General features: G+C 40.9%; 1 protein-coding gene across 1 annotated transcript; it reads right to left on the bottom strand.

Annotated features, from left to right (window-relative positions):
* Nucleotides 1-4,466: 4,466 nt before the first annotated feature.
* On the bottom strand, nt 4,467-13,673 carry SLC10A2 (solute carrier family 10 member 2). Its single transcript, XM_075496306.1, has 6 exons — nt 13,252-13,673; nt 10,006-10,124; nt 8,780-8,868; nt 6,473-6,648; nt 5,712-5,869; nt 4,467-4,627 (listed from the first exon to the last, which is right to left on the bottom strand). The coding sequence occupies exons 1-6, from the start codon at nt 13,671-13,673 to the stop codon at nt 4,467-4,469; spliced, it is 1,125 nt and encodes a 374-aa protein (XP_075352421.1).
* Between the last annotated feature and the right edge of the window lie 5,396 nt (nt 13,674-19,069).

Raw genomic sequence — 19,069 nt, 5'->3', positions numbered from 1 at the left:
AAGGATGAAGGTCAATGCTGGAAACTTACTTGTAGATGGCTAAAGTTAATGGAAATTAAATGGAGACAGTAATATCATTCCACAGCGCATATCTATTCGTGAAAACTTATTAGGATTCCTTCAGGGCTTTCAATTATCCATCTTCTGCAATTCCAGTTTGAAGACTGGCAAATATCCTGGCAAGTAACAGTTATTTTTACATTTGATATTTTAGGTTAATTTAGTGCTCAGCTTAACTGAGATGTTAGTGTTTCTGGAGCAGGATGAATACTCCTTAGGAAACAGAAGCAGAGATTTACTTCTATGGCCCTTCAGTTCTGGCTTGGAAAATCCAGTCAGGCTTGCCTGGTTGCCATTTGGTTATAGTACTATTACACTGTATTTGTTTTAATTCTGGATGTGAGAAGTGATACGGTTAATCTGGGGAGAGCTGGCACATTCTTGTAAAATACTGAGCAGTGAAGGTCTCGGCCTCGGGAGATAGGGAATACTGATTGTTGTTTTGGATTTACATCAAGTGTACAGTATGTTAATTGGTTGGACCACAAAAAAATAAGTTCATTTCTCCTTTCTGAGGCTGACAAAAATAATACTGATCAGCAGAGATTATAATAGTGGGTTTTGAACATCATAACCTGATTAGTCTGAAACAAGAAATTAATTTAACATAAACTGCAAATCAATTTGCTTGTTAACTCTATTAAAATTGCACTTTCTTCTGACTAACACAGCACACTATATGACAGAACCAGTTCTTCTGCCTGTCTTTTGGTCAGCTGAGAAATTAGTTATAAGTTCATAGGAGATTAGAATCACCATACACGCCTTTTTTTGCCTAGTTTTCTTTTTCTCAGTTACAAAGACCTGTCTTCATGGTTAAAGGAAACATACTGTCTGCTCAGAGACATTATGCAGAAAAAGAAATGAAGACAAAAAGAGGTATTTCATTTTGACTATTTTTTTTTCTTTTCTGTCTGAGAATAAAAAATTACATATTTAGTCTAAGTCAGGCCATCCAAATCTACTTTATAGAGACAGACAGTTCCAGTGGACAACTCATCCTGTAACAGGAGTCTGAGACAGTGGGCATGATTAACTCTGTGGTGGTGCGTCTCTCTCTCTTCACTGACTAGGGAACACATCTTTATACCCAGATTTATGGCTACAGACTTTGTTTTGGCAAGTGTGATTGTCGCATCCTTGCAGCCCTTATACTACAGACCTTGGGATGAGCTAGGCATTAATTCAGCTGTCATTTCAACTTTTAGGGTATGTCTATCCTTAGACATACTTCAGCTCATTTTGCCTGCAACGGCTTGAGAACCAGCAGTGCAGCAGCGCTAGGACTCAGGGACTACCTAGGCTCTCTGGACATGAATGACTGTCTAAAAGCAGACTAGCTATGTTAACCTAGAACCTGCTAAGGCATCTGTATGGCGTCTTAGCCTGAACTGGTAAATCCATGTTACCAGTGTGTGTAAGAGTTAATTAGGTCGGGTATCTGTTAGCCTGAACATCACTGCATGATGCTTTTAAATTGCACATCCTGCAATGTCCCATCCACAGGTTGTTTCAATGGATTGATTAAAAATCAGTGGTGACTAAGTGATATTGCCTTTCTTTGAAAGGATTTTCATGTTGGAGAACGTGAGAGGAGATGATGCTGAGCAGGTTAAACAAGCTGATCTCGGCAAGCTGGGGTTTTTCTTTTGACAATAACAAGACAACTGCAACTGCAAGGCTGGAGGCCACCAGCCTCCTTCAACTGAGAAGCCAATATCTAAGCATTTATATGGCTCATAGCCAAAGACACATAACATCTTTCTGGAGACCTTTGGGGAGAGGACACAGCTTCCTCAAAAGTCCCTTATGCTGCTGTGAGATAGCCCACCCCAGCTTCACCAGTGATGGATGGACATTGATGCTGCCCAGACTTCTACAGCCAAAGATTTAGCAGCTGTCACATCAACATAAGCCTGCTTCTGGCAACATTAACAAGCCCTGGGGTTTTGTTTTAGGTTTGATGTGCTCTAGAGGCGTATGTTGGTTAAGACCTTTGAGCTGGCTTTGCTTCATGTAAAGCTTGGGACTTATGACCGTTGCTAGATATAATTGTAACACCTGCAGAAACTGCAGCCTCCATCCTTCATCTGGGGACCTAAGTGCACATATACATTAAAAAATGTATATCAAATATGGCATCAGACATCCCATGTTCATTTAATCTTCATCAGGTTGCCCAGAGAGGTGGTAGATTCCCTGTCCCTGGAAACATTCAAGGTCAGGTTGGACAGGGCTCTGAGCAACCTGATCCAGTTGAAGATGTCCCTGCTCATTGCAGGGGGGGTGGACTAGATGGCCTTTAAAGGTCCTTCCAACCCAAACCATTCTATGATTCTATGATTATTAAACATAATCATTTTACACATAATCTGAGGTGTTTTTGTTACATCTCAAAGCCATAAACTTCGTCTGCATGTTAGGTTTCAGTCTCAATTCTTTCCACCTTAAATTACTCCAGTGGGCAAAATTATAAATAGTTTCTGACTTTATTTAGTTCAGTGTTTATACAGTTGCTTTAAATACACGCACACATAGTATAAGCAAGACAAACTATTATTCTTCAATACATTTTCAAAATCTGCTTAAAATATGCATGGAAGCATAGAAGTTTAGCATGGGGAAAGAGTAGCAGCTTGGTGTGTAAGAAAGACATGATCCTAACTAACTTTTGCTGACTGTTTTTTGATGGACGCAGGATAAATACAATAGCCTTTTTACTACAGATGTTACAAATAGCAGCTTATCCTTTTCTTGATAAATGTGCTGTTTCACATTTATGATTCCTCCATAACAGACTTCACTACATTTTTCTGTTTAATCGTCGTTCTATAAAACATAGCATGCCTCATTATGTGCTAACTCCCACTAAGTGTTAAACTACTCCTTGGAGGCTATGACCACTCTGAACTCCTCCCGAAAGCGAAGCAGCTTCAAACCTCCCAGAACTCAGGAACATTTCAAGACCCTTTCCCCCACAGGCAGATAGAAATAATTTATTCTTTGTTTAATACTGGGCACATTTCTGCAGCAGTGGAAAGCTACATGTTGGGAACTTAAATTCCACAGTTTCAGTTGTGTTGTAAAAAACCTGCCACATTAACTCACAACACCTCGGAAGGTCCACTTGAATATGACAAAGAGGTGTATAGTTTCCATGTGTTGATAGTTGGCTCATTCTTGAATTTTTTGGTGAGTCAACCTCTCACTCATTTCATCTGAAGTTCTCTGGATGTTTTCTTTACATAAGAGCTACAGGACTAATGTTACTGAATGTATCCATAAAAAATTACAGCTGCAAAAAATTTACTGCACTGTTTCTGTTAGAATTATACTCATTTTCTCTACACACTTAGGACAACTTTCCATATGTACTCTTGAATTTTCAGAGATGAATAACGTATGTGTACATCCAATTATTTCTGTCTGTGGTTCATATAATTAACATCTTAAAGGTATCAACTACATCAGTGTCTACATGTCACAGACACTTGGTAAGTTCAAATTTATTGAGTTCTTAAAATAACAAAAATATATAACCCTCTACAGGCACTATTGTCTCACGTTAACAATGGTGAAAGTAGTCCTGGATGAATCAGGGACAATTTTGTTCCACTTTCAAATGCCTCCCTTTCAGTGCAGAAGTTGATAATTTCTTACACTTCCAAAATCTCTGCCTGTTCCTTTGTATGCAGCTGTCACACTAAAATTGCTCTAGGCTTATGCCCTCAGCTTTGCCTCTCTGTTCATGCTTCCAGCACCTAAAAGACCCAGACTGAAGATACAAAGCTGTTACTTTCTATTACTTTGGGTAAAAAAATAGAGTCATAAGGTACCTTGCACTTATTAAAATTATAGCTTTAGAATAAATTAATGCTTCAAGCAATTAGTACAGTGCAATGACTTTAGTTTGCCCAGACTGACCTAAATGAAACTTTATTTCATTATTAGCTTGTTCCAATTTCATGGTTGATTCATGTTCAGTGAAAGTCCTCCAGCCTTATCAGATCTTCCACATCAATTCCTGTTGCTGCTCAGGCACTTTTACAGGATTTCTCTTTGTTTGGTGTGGGGCTGAGACTAGCAGATGGATTTGCAGGATCATGGGCTGGAGTTGGTAATGCAAATATCTGCTTGTTTTTTTAACAATAGCCCACCTTTATTCTGCCTTTCTGTAAATAAGCCATAATAAAACATTAAATATTTTTAGGGAATTAGCTTCAAAACCAGATTCTACAATTGTGGCAGAAACCATGTTCAAAATCAAAGTAGAAATCTTTCATAAGTTAATCATTTTAAAGTCTTACTGCACAATATCAGCAGAACTTCTCCTTTTGTTAAATATTTCCATAAAGCAATGGCATGTGAAAAAAAAGGTTTAAGTAAACCGCATATCTTATATCTTTTCAGCTGGTGGGAACAGAGGTAATTGTCTCTTTGGTCTCATTTGATACAAATCCTCCATTTATTTTAGCATGTGATGACATTGATTTTGAATCCTCTTTTTCCTCTGTTTTCTCGACATCTGTCTTTGTTTTGACCCGGTGTCTTCTGTAAACACGGTAGCCTGGGAATTGGTATATATTTAGTATTAAATAAAGAAATTATAACAATTGCCTGAAAAAGGCACAGTAGTGACATGTAGCCGTGCAACATTTTCCTTCCTTAAATTACTAAAACATTACAATACCTCTAGATGGTTTCTTTAAAGCTATGTTTAATTATTTTATGTCAACAACACTCATTACTGGAAAAGTAAGTTTTGAAAATAACAAGGAAAACATTCTAAATTCTGCATTTGGTGTTTGTCTGCTTTGTGTTCCTGTTGTGTGCAGTAACTTTTAAGAGTATTGCCTGTCTCCCTTGGGAAGCCTTTGGGATCTTGGCTGGGTCTGTGGGACTGACCCTTACTTTTATGTGAGTCTTGTTTGGCAGGAGCTGGGACAAAATGGTTCGACTGCCAGAGAGGCTGGAGTTGGGGCTGCTCCTCGCAGGCTGTGTCCCTGGGGCAGTGCTCTGGTGCCAGGTAAGACAGCTGGTTTGGGAGTGGGAGCTCAATAGTCACAGCTGGTTTTAGGCGTGAGCAACAGGGACAAGGTCCTGTTGGTCCTGGGCCTCGGTAGGTGGGTTGTAGTAGCAGCAGTGCAACTCATGAGAGGTGTATGTGGGAGGAAAAAGGGACCTTTACCTTTAATGGAAGATATTTTCTCACATTAGCCATGAAGCTAATGCCTATTCTTTCAACAGCTGGTAGGAGGGGGAGCTTGTGCATGCTTGTGGGGACAGCCCTGTTGGGCAGCTGCATGCCCAGGCACCCTGGAGCGGTGGAAGATGCATTTGCCCTTCCTCAGCCAAGGGTAATAACAATCCTGTGCTCAATGTATTCCCATGTGCCTAGTTGTAGGTGGTGGAGATCCCCTCCCTTGTGCTGAAAAAAAAGGGTCTTCCAAATCTTGAACCGAGCCATGTATATTCCTAGTTATGTACGGCACAGCACAGTGGCGACGCTCAGTAATCATTTGGGTCATTATTTACGTAACTATTTTTTATTCTATTATTTTTATCCCTTCCTGTTTTCTCCATATCCATGAAAAATGAGACTGAAAATAATAATAATTATAATGCTATAATAGAAAATATCTATACTTTACCTCCTAAAATTAGTAGTGCAAACAACAGCTGGAAAATGCTGTAGATGACTGGGAAAGTAAACATCAGTTCAAGTTGTTCAGGAGTGAATGAGAGCTGTACTATAGTTGAACACAGCTGGGAGTTTTGCATTCCTGTTTCCAGAGACACTGTACGACATCTAAAGGGAATAATACAAAGACAGTTGTGGAATAGCAGCCTTATGTTTTTTAGTAATCTGGATAAGCAAGAAACATACAGTAATGGCTAACTAAGAAAATGGTATCCTTCAGCTCACATAGTCAGCAAAACACTCCTCAAGTCATATGGCTGTTACCACCAGAACACACACAATTTATGGCAGTTCAGCTATTGTGAAGAGCTGTGATCCACCTTCAAGCCACGTATGTGGCACTCACTATCTCACTCTCTCGTAATGATGTTCTAAATTGTAGGCGGCTGCATCTTCATGAGAAATTTTACTGCATTCCCCACACACTCATTAATCAGGTCTGTTTCACTCATTTGAAGTGTAGGACATGGGCACACAAGGGGAAGAAGTATGAAAGATTGGAGGGAATAGTATAGTCAAAATCCGTAAATAAAAATGTGCACAAAAAATATTTTATCTACACATAGTATCTCAGAAACAGGGTTGGGAATGAGTGACTCTCTAGTGTAGCTAATGTTTAGGGAGCATTCTCAGCATTGATTAATCATTAAATAAAAACTTTTTTCACAGCTGAAAAAAGGCTACAGGTCTTTGTTACAGAGAATTCCATACCTGTGCCAAGACAGACCAGCTATGCGGGCCAGAAAGAATCCCAGAGAATAGCCAGCTGCTGGAAATATAGTGCCAATGAGCCATAATTTGGGTGAGATAACCCAGGAGCCTTTGTAGAGTATTCCCCCAACCACAGCAATGAGCACGATGAGGATTGCTCCCACAATGGAACCGACCTGTGAGGGGAAAGAGGAAGGACTGTGTGAATAAGAGACCCCAACAAAACTTAATGGCATCAAACATAGTGTCAAACATGCCCGTGAGTGTCTCCGAGACTCCGAAATATCTTATTAAACATAAAACCTAAAGTTTACGGCAATGTAATTCACAGCAGGCAGATTAGATAGCTGCCATTTTTCCCAAACAGGAGATGTATGATATACTTCAGTGTGCGACTATAGATATAGATCAAGGCACTGCTATAATAGGTATCTACAGCAGATACCTGTAAAACTAGTCTCTTGAAGCCTTGGCTATAATTGCACTTAGAACTGGAGATTAAAAATAATTTCACAGGTGTGACGTGAGCGAGGAATTGTGCACACATTAGAAAAATTTCCCCAGAGTTGTTGGGAAACTGACAGCCTAATATAATGCACATGTCCTCCCCACTTCTTAGGCAGTCGCATTCTGGGGCTTAGTATAGCGTATACTAACTAGATGCTAGATTGTTAGTGATAGGAAATTATTTGCCAAGAGGAGGAGTAAATCTTTAATGTGGCTGAAAATCTGTGTTTGAAAACTGGCTGTGAGTTGGTCTGGCATTTCTACATAGACGTAGTCATTGAGTTGATCTTATTTCCTGTGGCTGAATGTACTGAGATCTTCACCACTGCTTGTCAAAAAAGGTAATAACTCACTCTTCTCAATATCCAAGTGAAATGTCTGCCCTTCTGGCATATGTTGCCAGGGGTCTCACCAGCAGACTTCTGGGGCTAAGCTTAGGAGAATCCATTCTCAGCTAAAATGTGTATTCCCATTGAACTGGCTTCATCAGTCTTTGGCTGAAACCTTTTTAAGAGCACTGAGTGAACAAGTACTTTTGTTTTACTGAGCTATTAACCACATGCACCTAGGAAGAAGAAACATGGTCTGGCCATGACAAGCTCTTCTATTTCACCTGGCACACTGTCTTTGTGCTCTTATCTCCATTTCTCACTGTATGGACCTTAATCTGACAGCTACGGCTCAATCTTCACTTGATGCTTCATTGTCCTACATAAAGCAAACTGTCAATGGACCCTACTGTGGGTTGCTCACCCACTCGGTAAGAAAGAGGATGGAACAGTGTTTTGCTGAGAGAGCAAGTAGAGTTTCTTTTCATGTGAGTTCAGGTCCATGCCTTTCCCTTAACTGATTAAACAGGAGTAGTACAGTTTTGAAACCAGCACTCAATAGTATCCAAGTTCATAAGTAAGCTGTGAGTGCATTTAAAAATGCAACACAATAAGCTAACAGTTTAAGAAAATGAATTGACTTAAAAGGACCTCATTTGTGTTTTATGCTTCCTGAGCTGATAGCAGAGAAATGATAACAAAGTGTAGGTAGAATAACAAGTTGCCAGATTAGTTTTCTTTAAGAAAATTTAGAAAACATATGTGTTAACTAAGAAGGGTTAACAAAGGCCAGGGGTACTCAGCACGTCTGACAATCACTTTAAACCTAAACCTAATGTTCAAAATTATTAATTTGCCATTAACACTATATGCAGCTAAGTTGTTATTATTATTATTCTTTTGGTGAGAATAGTTTTTGCCAAAACCCCTATATTTTTGATGCATCTGAAACTATCTTGCAAAGATAGTTGAATTTTGTGAATAGTTTTGTTAGGTTCTTTTAACAGTTGGAACATTTTTGAAACTTTTTTTAATAAAAATTGACTTCACACTCAAAATTTTCCCCCCAAAATCAATAAACTGGTTTAAAAGCAGAAAGTTTTTTTGATTCAGAATGTTTTCATTTTTTATTATTTTGCAGAGAAAAACTCTTTCCAGTTGACCTGAATGATTTTCCTTCCAATTTCAGTTTACATTATAAACTGAACTCAATTACTAACATAGTTGTAGCCAAAGACAAAAGTAGGCTCTTTGGATAATGATGGTTTCTAATAATGTATGCAATTCATGCATGCTTGTGCAGGGGGAAAGCAATACATTTCTGCAGCGTCTCATTTGTTTTCTGCTGAAAACTTCCCAGCTCTTATGAAGTCAGATACTAATACTATGAATAGCAATGTCCTGCTTCAGTGGTGCCACTGATTCCATAATTTGTCCATAATTACTAATGCTTCAGCCTTATATATCCTACCTTAAGTATGATTTTTGCTTTACTAGGCCATCTGTGGTTAACATATATTCCAAATGAAACAGGAATTACAAGAGCTACCAGTGAAATTCCTGTAAAAAAGAAGAGAGAAGAGAAGTTAAGCCCACGTATCGTGCAGAAGTTCACAACAGGAGGACAGACACCGTGTAGAGCGGCTGGGGGTACGGAGGAAGCCTTTGGAGGATGTTTCTGGTATGCGCACCCCAGAGCACACATGCACGCTCTACCCACACCTGCCCATTTGCTTTTCTACAGAGTCTGTTATCTTTGGCAGCCTGTTGAAGTAATTGCCATTCTGCTGAGCTACATGCTCATTCACCTGCATCAGAAAGGCAGACAGAAATTTGAGTGTGCTAATCATCACTATCCTGTGATATGAGTAGCTATATTAAATGTTCATTTTGTCTGCAGGTGTTTCGCTACTGTACCATATCAACAACCGGTTTAGAGCTTCTTTTGTTTTGGCCTCCCCCCTCCAGTATTTATTTTGAAAGCACAAGCAATGTATGTGATTTTTTTTCTCCAGGACAATGGGAAACGAAATTGAAGACTATGACAGTGACTCTGCTGGCTTTTAAGATTAGCACAACATGGAACCGCACTTGATAAGCAGTAGGGCCACAGCTCTGCGAAGCACTGGAGCATGTATTTCCAAATACTTTGACTATTTCTCTTTGTAGCTGGATGAGATTTTTGACAGGAAGTCAAATGAAGCCACTCCTGGCGGTGTAGATTGCAGCTTTTCAAAGAGACTCAGCAGTTTTAATCACTTGCTTAATTATCCACGTGTGCTTAAGTACTTTGCCAGATTATGGCCTCAGCACTTAGCACTTTGCAGGATTGTGCCTTAAAGCTGTTACAAACACTTTCATCCAGGGGAAGCAGCTATTCCTGTGTGAATCATTCTATATTCTTATCCCAGTACCACGCAGGTCTCCAAACCATTTGGAAAGAAAAACATGCACAATCTTGTGATAAATATCTGTACAATATTTATAGTGACTTCAAGTCTTTGCTCTGCAGAACCGTGGATGATGTGATCTAGGTACCTAATTCCCGTGGAAGTGATTGGAAAGTAGGAGGATGAATATTTTAAAAAATCTGAGGTCGCTTCTTCATGACTCTGCAGGATGATGGTATAAAGGTGGTTGTTACTAGGAGGATAAAAGAGAGAGTCAGAAGGGAAACTGTTGGTCCACTGGACTCACCAATGCTGTCGTAGGGGAGTACAATTGCGCTAGAATCAGTCCACAACTTGGTGTAAACAAAGAGGCAAAGTGGCATCATTCCCATTGCGAGCAGTGTGGAGCAAGTTGTCATGCTGATGCTGCAAAGAAATTGGTTAGAGTGACAGTTCATCTCATGCTAGCCTATAGTCTTTCTCATTTTCTTATTACGACTTCACAGCTTATGAAAGGTTGGGCAAGAAATGCTGCTGGCTACAGTCAATTTATCCTGTATATCAGGTTAGAAAAAAGCTAAATGGAAGGAATGGCTTCTGCTGAAAAGAAAGGAACATAAAATATCAACGTGTTCTGCAGCCACAGAGCAATAACTTTCAGTGCAAATGAGGCAGGCAGACAGGCAGCCGTTAGGAAGGTCTGTTGGCAAGTCTGTCTGCATGCTGCCTGTCCGGCTGGCTCTGAGAGGGTGGCAAGCTGGACAGGGTCAGATGGACATCAAATGGAGCTTTCCATTATACCAGCAGTTCTAGAGTGTTAAAATTTCACTCCGAAGTCAGCAGCATAAACCAAAAATATTTCATCGTCTAGGATGTATGATGTAATAAAAATTCCCTTTTCTGGCTTGTTTTGCTCTAGGCCAAAGAGTAGGTGCTGAGAACTACTCACTGAAGCTGAGCATATGTATTGTTACTTGCTTGGTTTGTGCAAAGGCATTTCTGTTTTAAAATATAAAGTCTTGAAACTATCAGGCCTGATACACCTCATACTAAAAGATACATTCTGCTACAGGAATGAAGAAGGAGGAAAAGGCAAGACAGCTAAAATAAGGAGGAAATTCTCAGGATCTGAGTAGAACAGATAAAATTATGCCTACAAATCACACTCCTCTGACGTAAAAATAATGAGAGAGAGTTCTAGTTGAGGGACTTTGGAAACTTCCTTATAAGCCTCACTTCTGATTTTGCTTTTGTGTCTCTTGCCCTCAGAAAAGGGACTACTGACTCCATCCCACAAACTGGGCAGACCCAGAAATCTAGAACAATTAATACAGAAACCACAGGAATATCTGCATTAACTTTGGTTCCTATCACTCTCTACTTCAGAGTAATTGAATAGAACTTTGTAGGAGCCTCTAGCAAGAGAGTTCCTACACACTGAGAAAAAAGAACCAGGGGCTACAATTAAGGTCAGGTGAAGCCCCAAATGGATAAAAGAGCTTATTTTTCCTACCTCCATATTTCCTACATCTTCGTGCTGTCCCTGTATCTACATCCTGCTCCAAAGTCTGCACATTCTCTAAACCCAGTCCCTGTGCTCACAGAAGCTCCCGGGGGGAGCTGCGGAGAGGAGATGGTGTTTCAGAAGCAGTTGTTCTTGTTAAATATCAAGAGATGTCAAAACGAGATGTCAAAACAATATGTCCCTATGGGAAGCTTTAGAGGATATCATCTGGGTCTGAGTTACTAAGAAAGGTATAAAACCTCATACTTCACCCCCCTGTGATTATATGAGCAGTAGAAAATTAATTCCTGGTCTAACTTGTGGTCTATTTGCACTGGGACATTTTGAAGCAGGACTGTAGACAATGGTGACGGGTTGTTATGTATAAATATAAAATATTATCAGTTGAAAACAAAACCTTGTGTGAAATGATGGGCAGGCTTTCTATAATACTGTTCTGGCTCCAGAAACCAGCCAAGCTACTTATATTGTTATTCTTCTATCAAGAACTGAAGATGCTTGCATTGCTGTTTCTGCTGTACCTCCCATATCTTTGACTTCTTAAGGTAAAGGTCTTTACCTAAAGAATAACCTTTTATAAGTATTTTCAATTTATTTCACCCTCTGCCAGCATCATGGGATATAAACCCTACTCATAGCATCATCAATTGGGATTTTTACCATTGATTTCTGTGTTGCGACTGAACATATGGAGCTGAGAAAGCATAGTTTAGCTCAGTGTATTCCTCCAAGGAAAGATTAGGACAGAATTTCAGGCTTGTGCTGGATATTTTTCTATCTGTGGTTTCTTAGACCTGTATTTATTGAAATCAAATGTCTTACAGTTCCTAATATCATAGGTCTTTCCTTCACAGTGAGAAAGTTGGTGATTAGCAGAGCTCACCTCATACATAATTTGAAAGCTGGTATTACATTAACACCTATATGTGACAGAAAAGTTCACTGTTTTCAAAGGATGGAAAAAATGTTTTATTAAAGCTACAAATATTAACATTCTTAGTTTATTCGCCCTAGCTCCACATCTTTCTTACTTCTATTATTTTTCCCATTTCTAGTTCAGACTGGTATATGATAAATTGGATGAACGTTCCAATTTATGCTACTCTGTGGGAAACAGAGAAATGATCCTGTTTATTTCAGAGCAAAGTAATCAGGATATAAAAATAAAAAGATGGCTCATTTTTAAAGGCTGTTAGGAGTTAAAGAACCCCCCATGGAATTTGCATCAAGAATAAGGTTCACTTCTCCTGCATGTTTGACGTCCTAGGCCATGCCAGGTGCCTTACATATCTGTTTCTGAGTTCAGAGCACCCTGTCACCGAGACCATCACACTTCGCCACAAAAGAGTTTCTTCGTTGTGCCCTGTATATGCAGGGCTGCCTTAGTCAGTGGCTTGTAGCCTGTAAAACTTTCCCCCAGTTTGAAGACTTTGCAGAAGGTGCCAGGAGCAGATAGAATTACTGCAAGTGATTTTCATTTGTATTAGTGCCCAAAGAGAAAATCTATGCCTGTCTATTCATTGTGTAGAACACAAAAGGAGGGAAAATATTTTTCCACAGGTGGTCTTTTTCAAGAAACATTACTTCAAGAACTATTGCATAGCCACTCTTTTGTACAGAGGATCCAGTTCCTAAAATCCTTTGTTATTTTTTTTTTTTGCTGACCAAGATCATGGGAGAAACAAAATCACAAAAGTAGTTCTAACTTGGACAAAAATTTCATAATCCTTAATGTCTTAGCGGTCTTCATAAATGATATTTTCTGCAGGATCTGAAGATTTACAATAAAGGCATTTTCTAATATATGTAGTTCTGTTCTGCTATATTCCTCATTAATTCTCAATGAACCAAGGATATTTGCTATTCTGCTTATATATACTACTATTACAGTAACTAAACACCTTCACAAGAAGAAAGCTCCATCATGCATGGGCCAGGAAGCTATGAAAAAAGTCAGACAGTCCTTTTCCACATAAAGTTTACAGTGTAAAAAGCCACATGAAATACTTAGATAATGGCTGCTCTTACCTTAGGTCCATGTCTCCATCCACCCAGTAGGCAATGATATTGGAGGCTGTGCCCCCTGGACAGCATCCCATGATCAGCACCACAACAGCTTGAATAGGAAGCACGTTAAAGGCCAGGGCCAGCAAGAAGGCTGTGAGAGGCATAATTCCAAACTGGCAAAGGAAACCCACAAAAATACCCCAGGGTCTTTTTATGTGGCCCCAGAATTTCTGAAGTTCCACATTGCAACCCATGGAGAACATCACCAAAGCCAGCATGATTGTTAGAACAGTACTTAAAATTACGCTCAAAGTTTGATTAAAATTATCTTCTGGTAACACACAAGATGTGCCATTGCAAATAGTAGCATTTGCTGGACAAGCCGTGAAGTTTTCTGCCAAAGACCTAGTGTTAAATTGCTGGGAAAGAAGGTATGTCTGCATTTTGAAATACAGAACCGCTCGGTACATCCGAGGCAAACTTTCAAGCCTGTGTAAATGGTTGTGTGTCAATGACTCCTTTTAAATGATCCAGGAAGCGATAAAGTGCAATAAATCCTTGAACACTCTTGCGATTCTTGAAGGGTTTGGCACAGTGCTGATTCATATAGTTATAAAAGTTGCACTTGCTTGGTACGGCAACAATTAATCATTTATTCATACGATAATGAGGAATCCCACATCAAGAGAATAGCTGTGTTAATATTTAAGTGTGTAAAGGAGGCTTGTGGTGTAGCTGAGCACATGAAATGAGAATCACAGGAGGAAGAGAAAGTTTAGATTTCATTCTTTGAATTTCTTGTATGCCTTCAGGAGAGCCGCTCGTGCGTGCACTGTCACTGGCCGTGACGGTGTACTTCCTCCCCCTCCCCGACCTTTATCTCCCATAACCCTGCTCAGGTGATAACCACCAGCGGCGGTTATAAAGGATGCGTCTCGTCATGATGGCTGCATCTGGCTCAAAGTGGATTCGGAAGACAGATAACAACACAATAGCCAAGGGCTAGGGTGCAATGCACCCGCCTAACTGCAGTGAAGAAACTGAAATCTGTGGTCGGTATGCAAATATGACTACGATTCTATGATCTTACCCCCATGAATAGAGCCCTTGGAGCTCTTCTGCATGGCAGTGAGCTGCATGCCAGGATCTCCCCTTGAGTAGGGACACCTCTCAAGGTTACTCCTTGAAGTTGAGAGATCCTTTCCCACAACAGATCCTCAGTAAGTGACTAACAGCACACCAAACTTTGAAATCTTAGCTAAGTGATATAAAGGATTGATTGTGCATATATAATCCTTTAGATGTAAACCGTTGACCAAGTCTGGGACTAGGACTGGATCCAGCCACATCTAGGCTCCTCTCTGAGAAGGAGTTTAGAAAGCAAGGGGGTCCTTTCTGAACCTCATGACTCAACAGGAGGGTCTCCCTGACAGTTTTGTCTGACCCTGTCCTCTATGCAGTAAATAATCAAGTGTACCTTGCCATCGAATCTTGTTAAACCACTGTTGTATTTATCATTGAACCTTGTTAACTCATTGTTTTATATCAATAAAGTATATTTTTGCTTCTCTCTTATGATTGAAGTGCATCACTCCATCCACAACACTGGTATTACAGGGGGTGAATGACTGAGACACAAGAAACCATGAGGAGAGGTCCTGAGCTAGGATTTGAAGCTGCAACTCTTGCTAAGTGATGCAGCAGTCACCATAACACACAGGCTCATTTGAATGTGATGGGATCCTCATTTGGTTGTATTTCTAGTATAATAGAAGTTAGGACTGGTGTACACTGATAAGTCTGCTATAGGACTGCATGCATGTTTGTGTCACTTCTGGCTCCAAAATGCAATTTTAAAGTAATCTTTCTGATTCCTTCTCAGCTTCCATGTAATCCTGAAGATGGTGAAGATCCCTGGCTACAAAGTTTCCCAAGATGCAGTCTGCTAAAACGTTGCCTGTATTTTTGGCTTTGGCACATGGAGAGCTGCCACTGCCCTGACACCTCCACATCCCTCCAGCCTGGGCACTGGGTGACCACCTGGTGGCTGCGCTTCCCTGCTTGTGTCTCACATTGCTCTTGGCCACATCCACCTCTACACTGAGCTCATCAGCCGGGAAAGAGAGGAGAGGGGAAGGGAGGGAGGGAGGCAAGGAGCCATGGGCTCTGCTTATTCGGGCAGCATGGAGATTTGCTGTCCTCCTGGCACCTTCTGCAAGGCGCAGCTGGCACAGTCACCCTTCGTTCCAGCTTGGGTTGGAAATGGCAGGTGGTGAGAGGAGGAGTGTGGAGTGGCGAGGGCAGAGGAGGAAGGAGACGTGTTTTCTGAGCCAAGCGTGGGGAGCGGGGAGCAGGGCAGTGGGGATGGCATGCTGCTGTGGAACCATGGTCCCCAGCCAAAGCTGACCATGTCCCCTTCAGAGCAGTAACATGTTCAGCATCTGCACCGGGGGCGAGGGTGCAGGTCACCTTTTTTGCCTGGTGTGGCATGTAAGTTAGGAGACAGGTTTCTTGTGCCTGGCTTTGGTGTGGCTTGTTGTTCTCTGTCATCCCCATGGCTCAAAACTGATGAGAGGCTGAGGTAGGGCAGCTTCACTGGGATCCCTTTCGGGTCTTACAGCTCTAGAATGGGCACTGGGCATACTGTATGGCGTGGCTAACACCTTTTTTGTACGTGGGACCAGAGGAACTTTGCGGCATCCTCAGTGTATTTGCCTCCTGCTGCATGTCCCCATTCTCCCTCCCCTGCCTTGATTCATGTCCTCCTCTCATGTGCTTTCCTGTGGAAGAACACTGTATATCAGTCAGTGCTTAGATATCTTTACCGTGCTTATCACCCTACTAGGTGGATGTGCAAATATTCATGCATTGGATATCAAAATAACTTTGTGCCACTGATATTCTGTAAGAGCAAAAGAAGGTATGAGAGCAGCCAGATGAGTTATTCAAGCCAAAACAACAGCAGCAACAGCAACAACAACAAAACACTAGAAAGCTGGGGTATTTTTGACCATACAGCATACTTGAATATCGATCTCAGGTTTTCAAAGGCCTACCGAAGTCACTGGGTTTTTTGCTTGGTCAAAGGTTTACCCTTCAGGCTTCCTCCAAAATTTGGAATGTTTTCAAGGAAAGAATTTTGATGCTTCTTTACCTGTACCCAAGCTTTGGGGCAGAGGTAGCTTCAAGCGTAGATCTTATACTAAAATCAAGTCTGAAACATAAAGTGCAATTGATGCCCCCCAAACATCTTTAGTTTTCAATACAAAAGTATTTTTTACTGGAGTAACACACTAAGCCATAATTATCTTCAGCAAGCAAGACTCCCACTAAAAGCCTCAGCATTTTGTGCCTAACCTCAGTGTGAAAAATGATAGTCGTTGCTATTTTTTTTTCACTTTACACCGTGAACCGCTGAGGGGGAACTGACTGCATTAGAAAGGATTTCCCAGCATGCTCAGATGGCACCTGTTTCTTTCCAAAGGGGTCAGCTAAATGGCTGTATCTCCTGAGTCACTGTTGGGTGCCTGATGGGATAATGTCGGAGTAGCTTTATCATCCCAGGCAGCTGGCAACTCCTACCCTGTGATTAGTGCCACATCTGTGTGACTATGATATGTCTAATAGAACAACAAGCAAGGTAATAAGGAGTAGATGAAGAGAAGGCTACAAGATCTCGGTTTGGCAGAAAACTTATTCTCCTTATTAGGCTTGCTTTCAAACAGAATGTTTTAGGAGCTTTTGTTTTTCAATCCAAGCCTTTTAAAGGGCTAGTTAGGTTTTAAAAGCATGCTTGTATTAACATTTTCTCTAAAACCTGTATCAGAATCTGGATTTGCACTTGAACTTGCTTCTTGTTGAAACCGAAGATTTTGACTAGAGCATCTTGAAATCTCTGACAAGCCTCAGGGCCAGACGTGACTTTCCTAGAACTGTAAATGTCTGTGATGCTGTGGGAACCCAGGGTGAGTGGTTTGGGAGAGGCGGTGAGGGATCTCCAACTCACAGCAGCTATTTCTCAGGCAGAGCCTTATGCAGGGGCTTGCTTTTGCCTCCTCTCCCCCTGCCAAGCGCGTGTCTGAGCTGCGAAGGGTGCTCGATGCCGTTCCCCAGAAATAGCACAGAAGAAGCGTCCCTGCTGTTGGTCTTCAGCCTCTGCTGAGAGATAAGAGTGTCCAGCTCTCATTTTGGAGTTTGACTTCTGGAAATGGAGTGGAGGGGGAGACCTTTCTGCTCAGGCTTTGGGCTCGACTGAGGACAGGTGGGACATCAGCTACAAGGAAGCTGTACAGCTCAGTACCTCTGACAACTGTCTCTGAAATGCTGCTTTCCCTGAGGATGTCAGGGAAACTTACGGAGAGCCGCCAAATTTGGGGTTGTTGATATATTTTCTCCCACTAGCCTGCATGTAGATTAAATCCCAGAAGCACACTGTAAAAAGCAAAACAGACTAGAAGAATGTTTGAAATCCAGCGCTCCTTGTGGGTCACCAGGCTGTGTAAACTTAATTTGTACTTACTGCTAGGTTTGCCTTCATTTTTTCTCCTCTATTGTAAAAGGGATGATTCCAAGTCATTAGTTCATCAGCTGACTGCATAAAACATTAGATCACAAAAAATCCTTTCTGGAAACAGAACTGAGCCCTTCTGAATTCAACTTGTTATTAGGCTGACAATGCCACAATTTAGCACAGATGATAATATCTATTTCAAGAAATCCTCATGTGTTCTTAGGGAACTAAAACCATACCCAAGACATTGAAATATTTACAGGCACAGTTAAAAAATTGGTATGTTGCAGGAGGTACAGCATTATCAAGCAGGCAGGTGGCTCTCTCAGGAGTGCTGGATTTCAAACATTCTTCTAGTCTGTTTTGCTTTTTACAGTGTGCTTCTGGGATTTAATCCACATGCAGGCTAGTGGGAGAAAATATATCAACAACCCCAAATTTGGCGGCTCTCCGTAAGTTTCCCTGACATCCTCGGGGAAAGCAGCATTTCAGAGACAGTTGTCAGAGGTACTGAGCTGTACAGCTTCTGTTTTGTTGCCTGTTTTCCACCTGGGTTATGGTGCTTAACTGGTGCGATGGACTATGTACTGCCCTGTGAACTCAGCTGGCATCTTTTGCCTATTCCTGTTGCGCATGTTATTCAGTGTGATTTTAAGCATTTGCCACTGGTGTTCAGAGAAGAAAGCGGCAGTGAGCCTGGTGGCATTTTGGTGATGATTAGCATCCCTGGTCTGATTCTGGACACTGTCTGTCAGCATACCTCAAAAATGAAATCAATCAATACCTAAATAGAGAACTACCAGCCTAACTGTATGTTTGCATCCCAAAACTACCAAATCACTGTATTCTGAATTGTCTTCTTGAATTTTTGTGGTGATGAGGTTGCCAGCTTGTGCAAGTGAGTTTAGCGTCACTTCGGCAAATAAATCCAGGCAGATGAAACCTGTAAGGATCTGTCCCTGTGCCGACAATTAGATAATTGATTTATCCATTAACTTGAGCAGTTATAAAACATGAATAGCAGTAAGTGCATACAGAGCCCTACACTGGGAGACACAATTTAACAGTTTGTCTTCTATGGCTGTCTGGTGCTTATTTCTGTGATGTTTCTCTTAATGAGACTTATGAATCTTCCCTGTCTACTTAATTCAGACGCTGAGATGCTTCTTAGTATATTTATGTCTCGGTTAGAAGAATCTTTTCTTTCAGATAATTGATTTCCTAAAGTGAATTACCTGCTTTTTACCACCATCTTTAAAAGAGAGACACCAGTTATACCTAGTATCGGTGACCTTGTTTATAACTTTAAATGGTAGTATAACTATAGAT

This window comes from Mycteria americana, chromosome 1 (assembly GCF_035582795.1).
Source record: "Mycteria americana isolate JAX WOST 10 ecotype Jacksonville Zoo and Gardens chromosome 1, USCA_MyAme_1.0, whole genome shotgun sequence".
NCBI classification, from domain to species: Eukaryota; Metazoa; Chordata; class Aves; order Ciconiiformes; family Ciconiidae; genus Mycteria; species Mycteria americana.
Note: the sequence above shows the minus strand (reverse complement) of the source record. Positions and strands in the feature narration are given on the sequence as shown.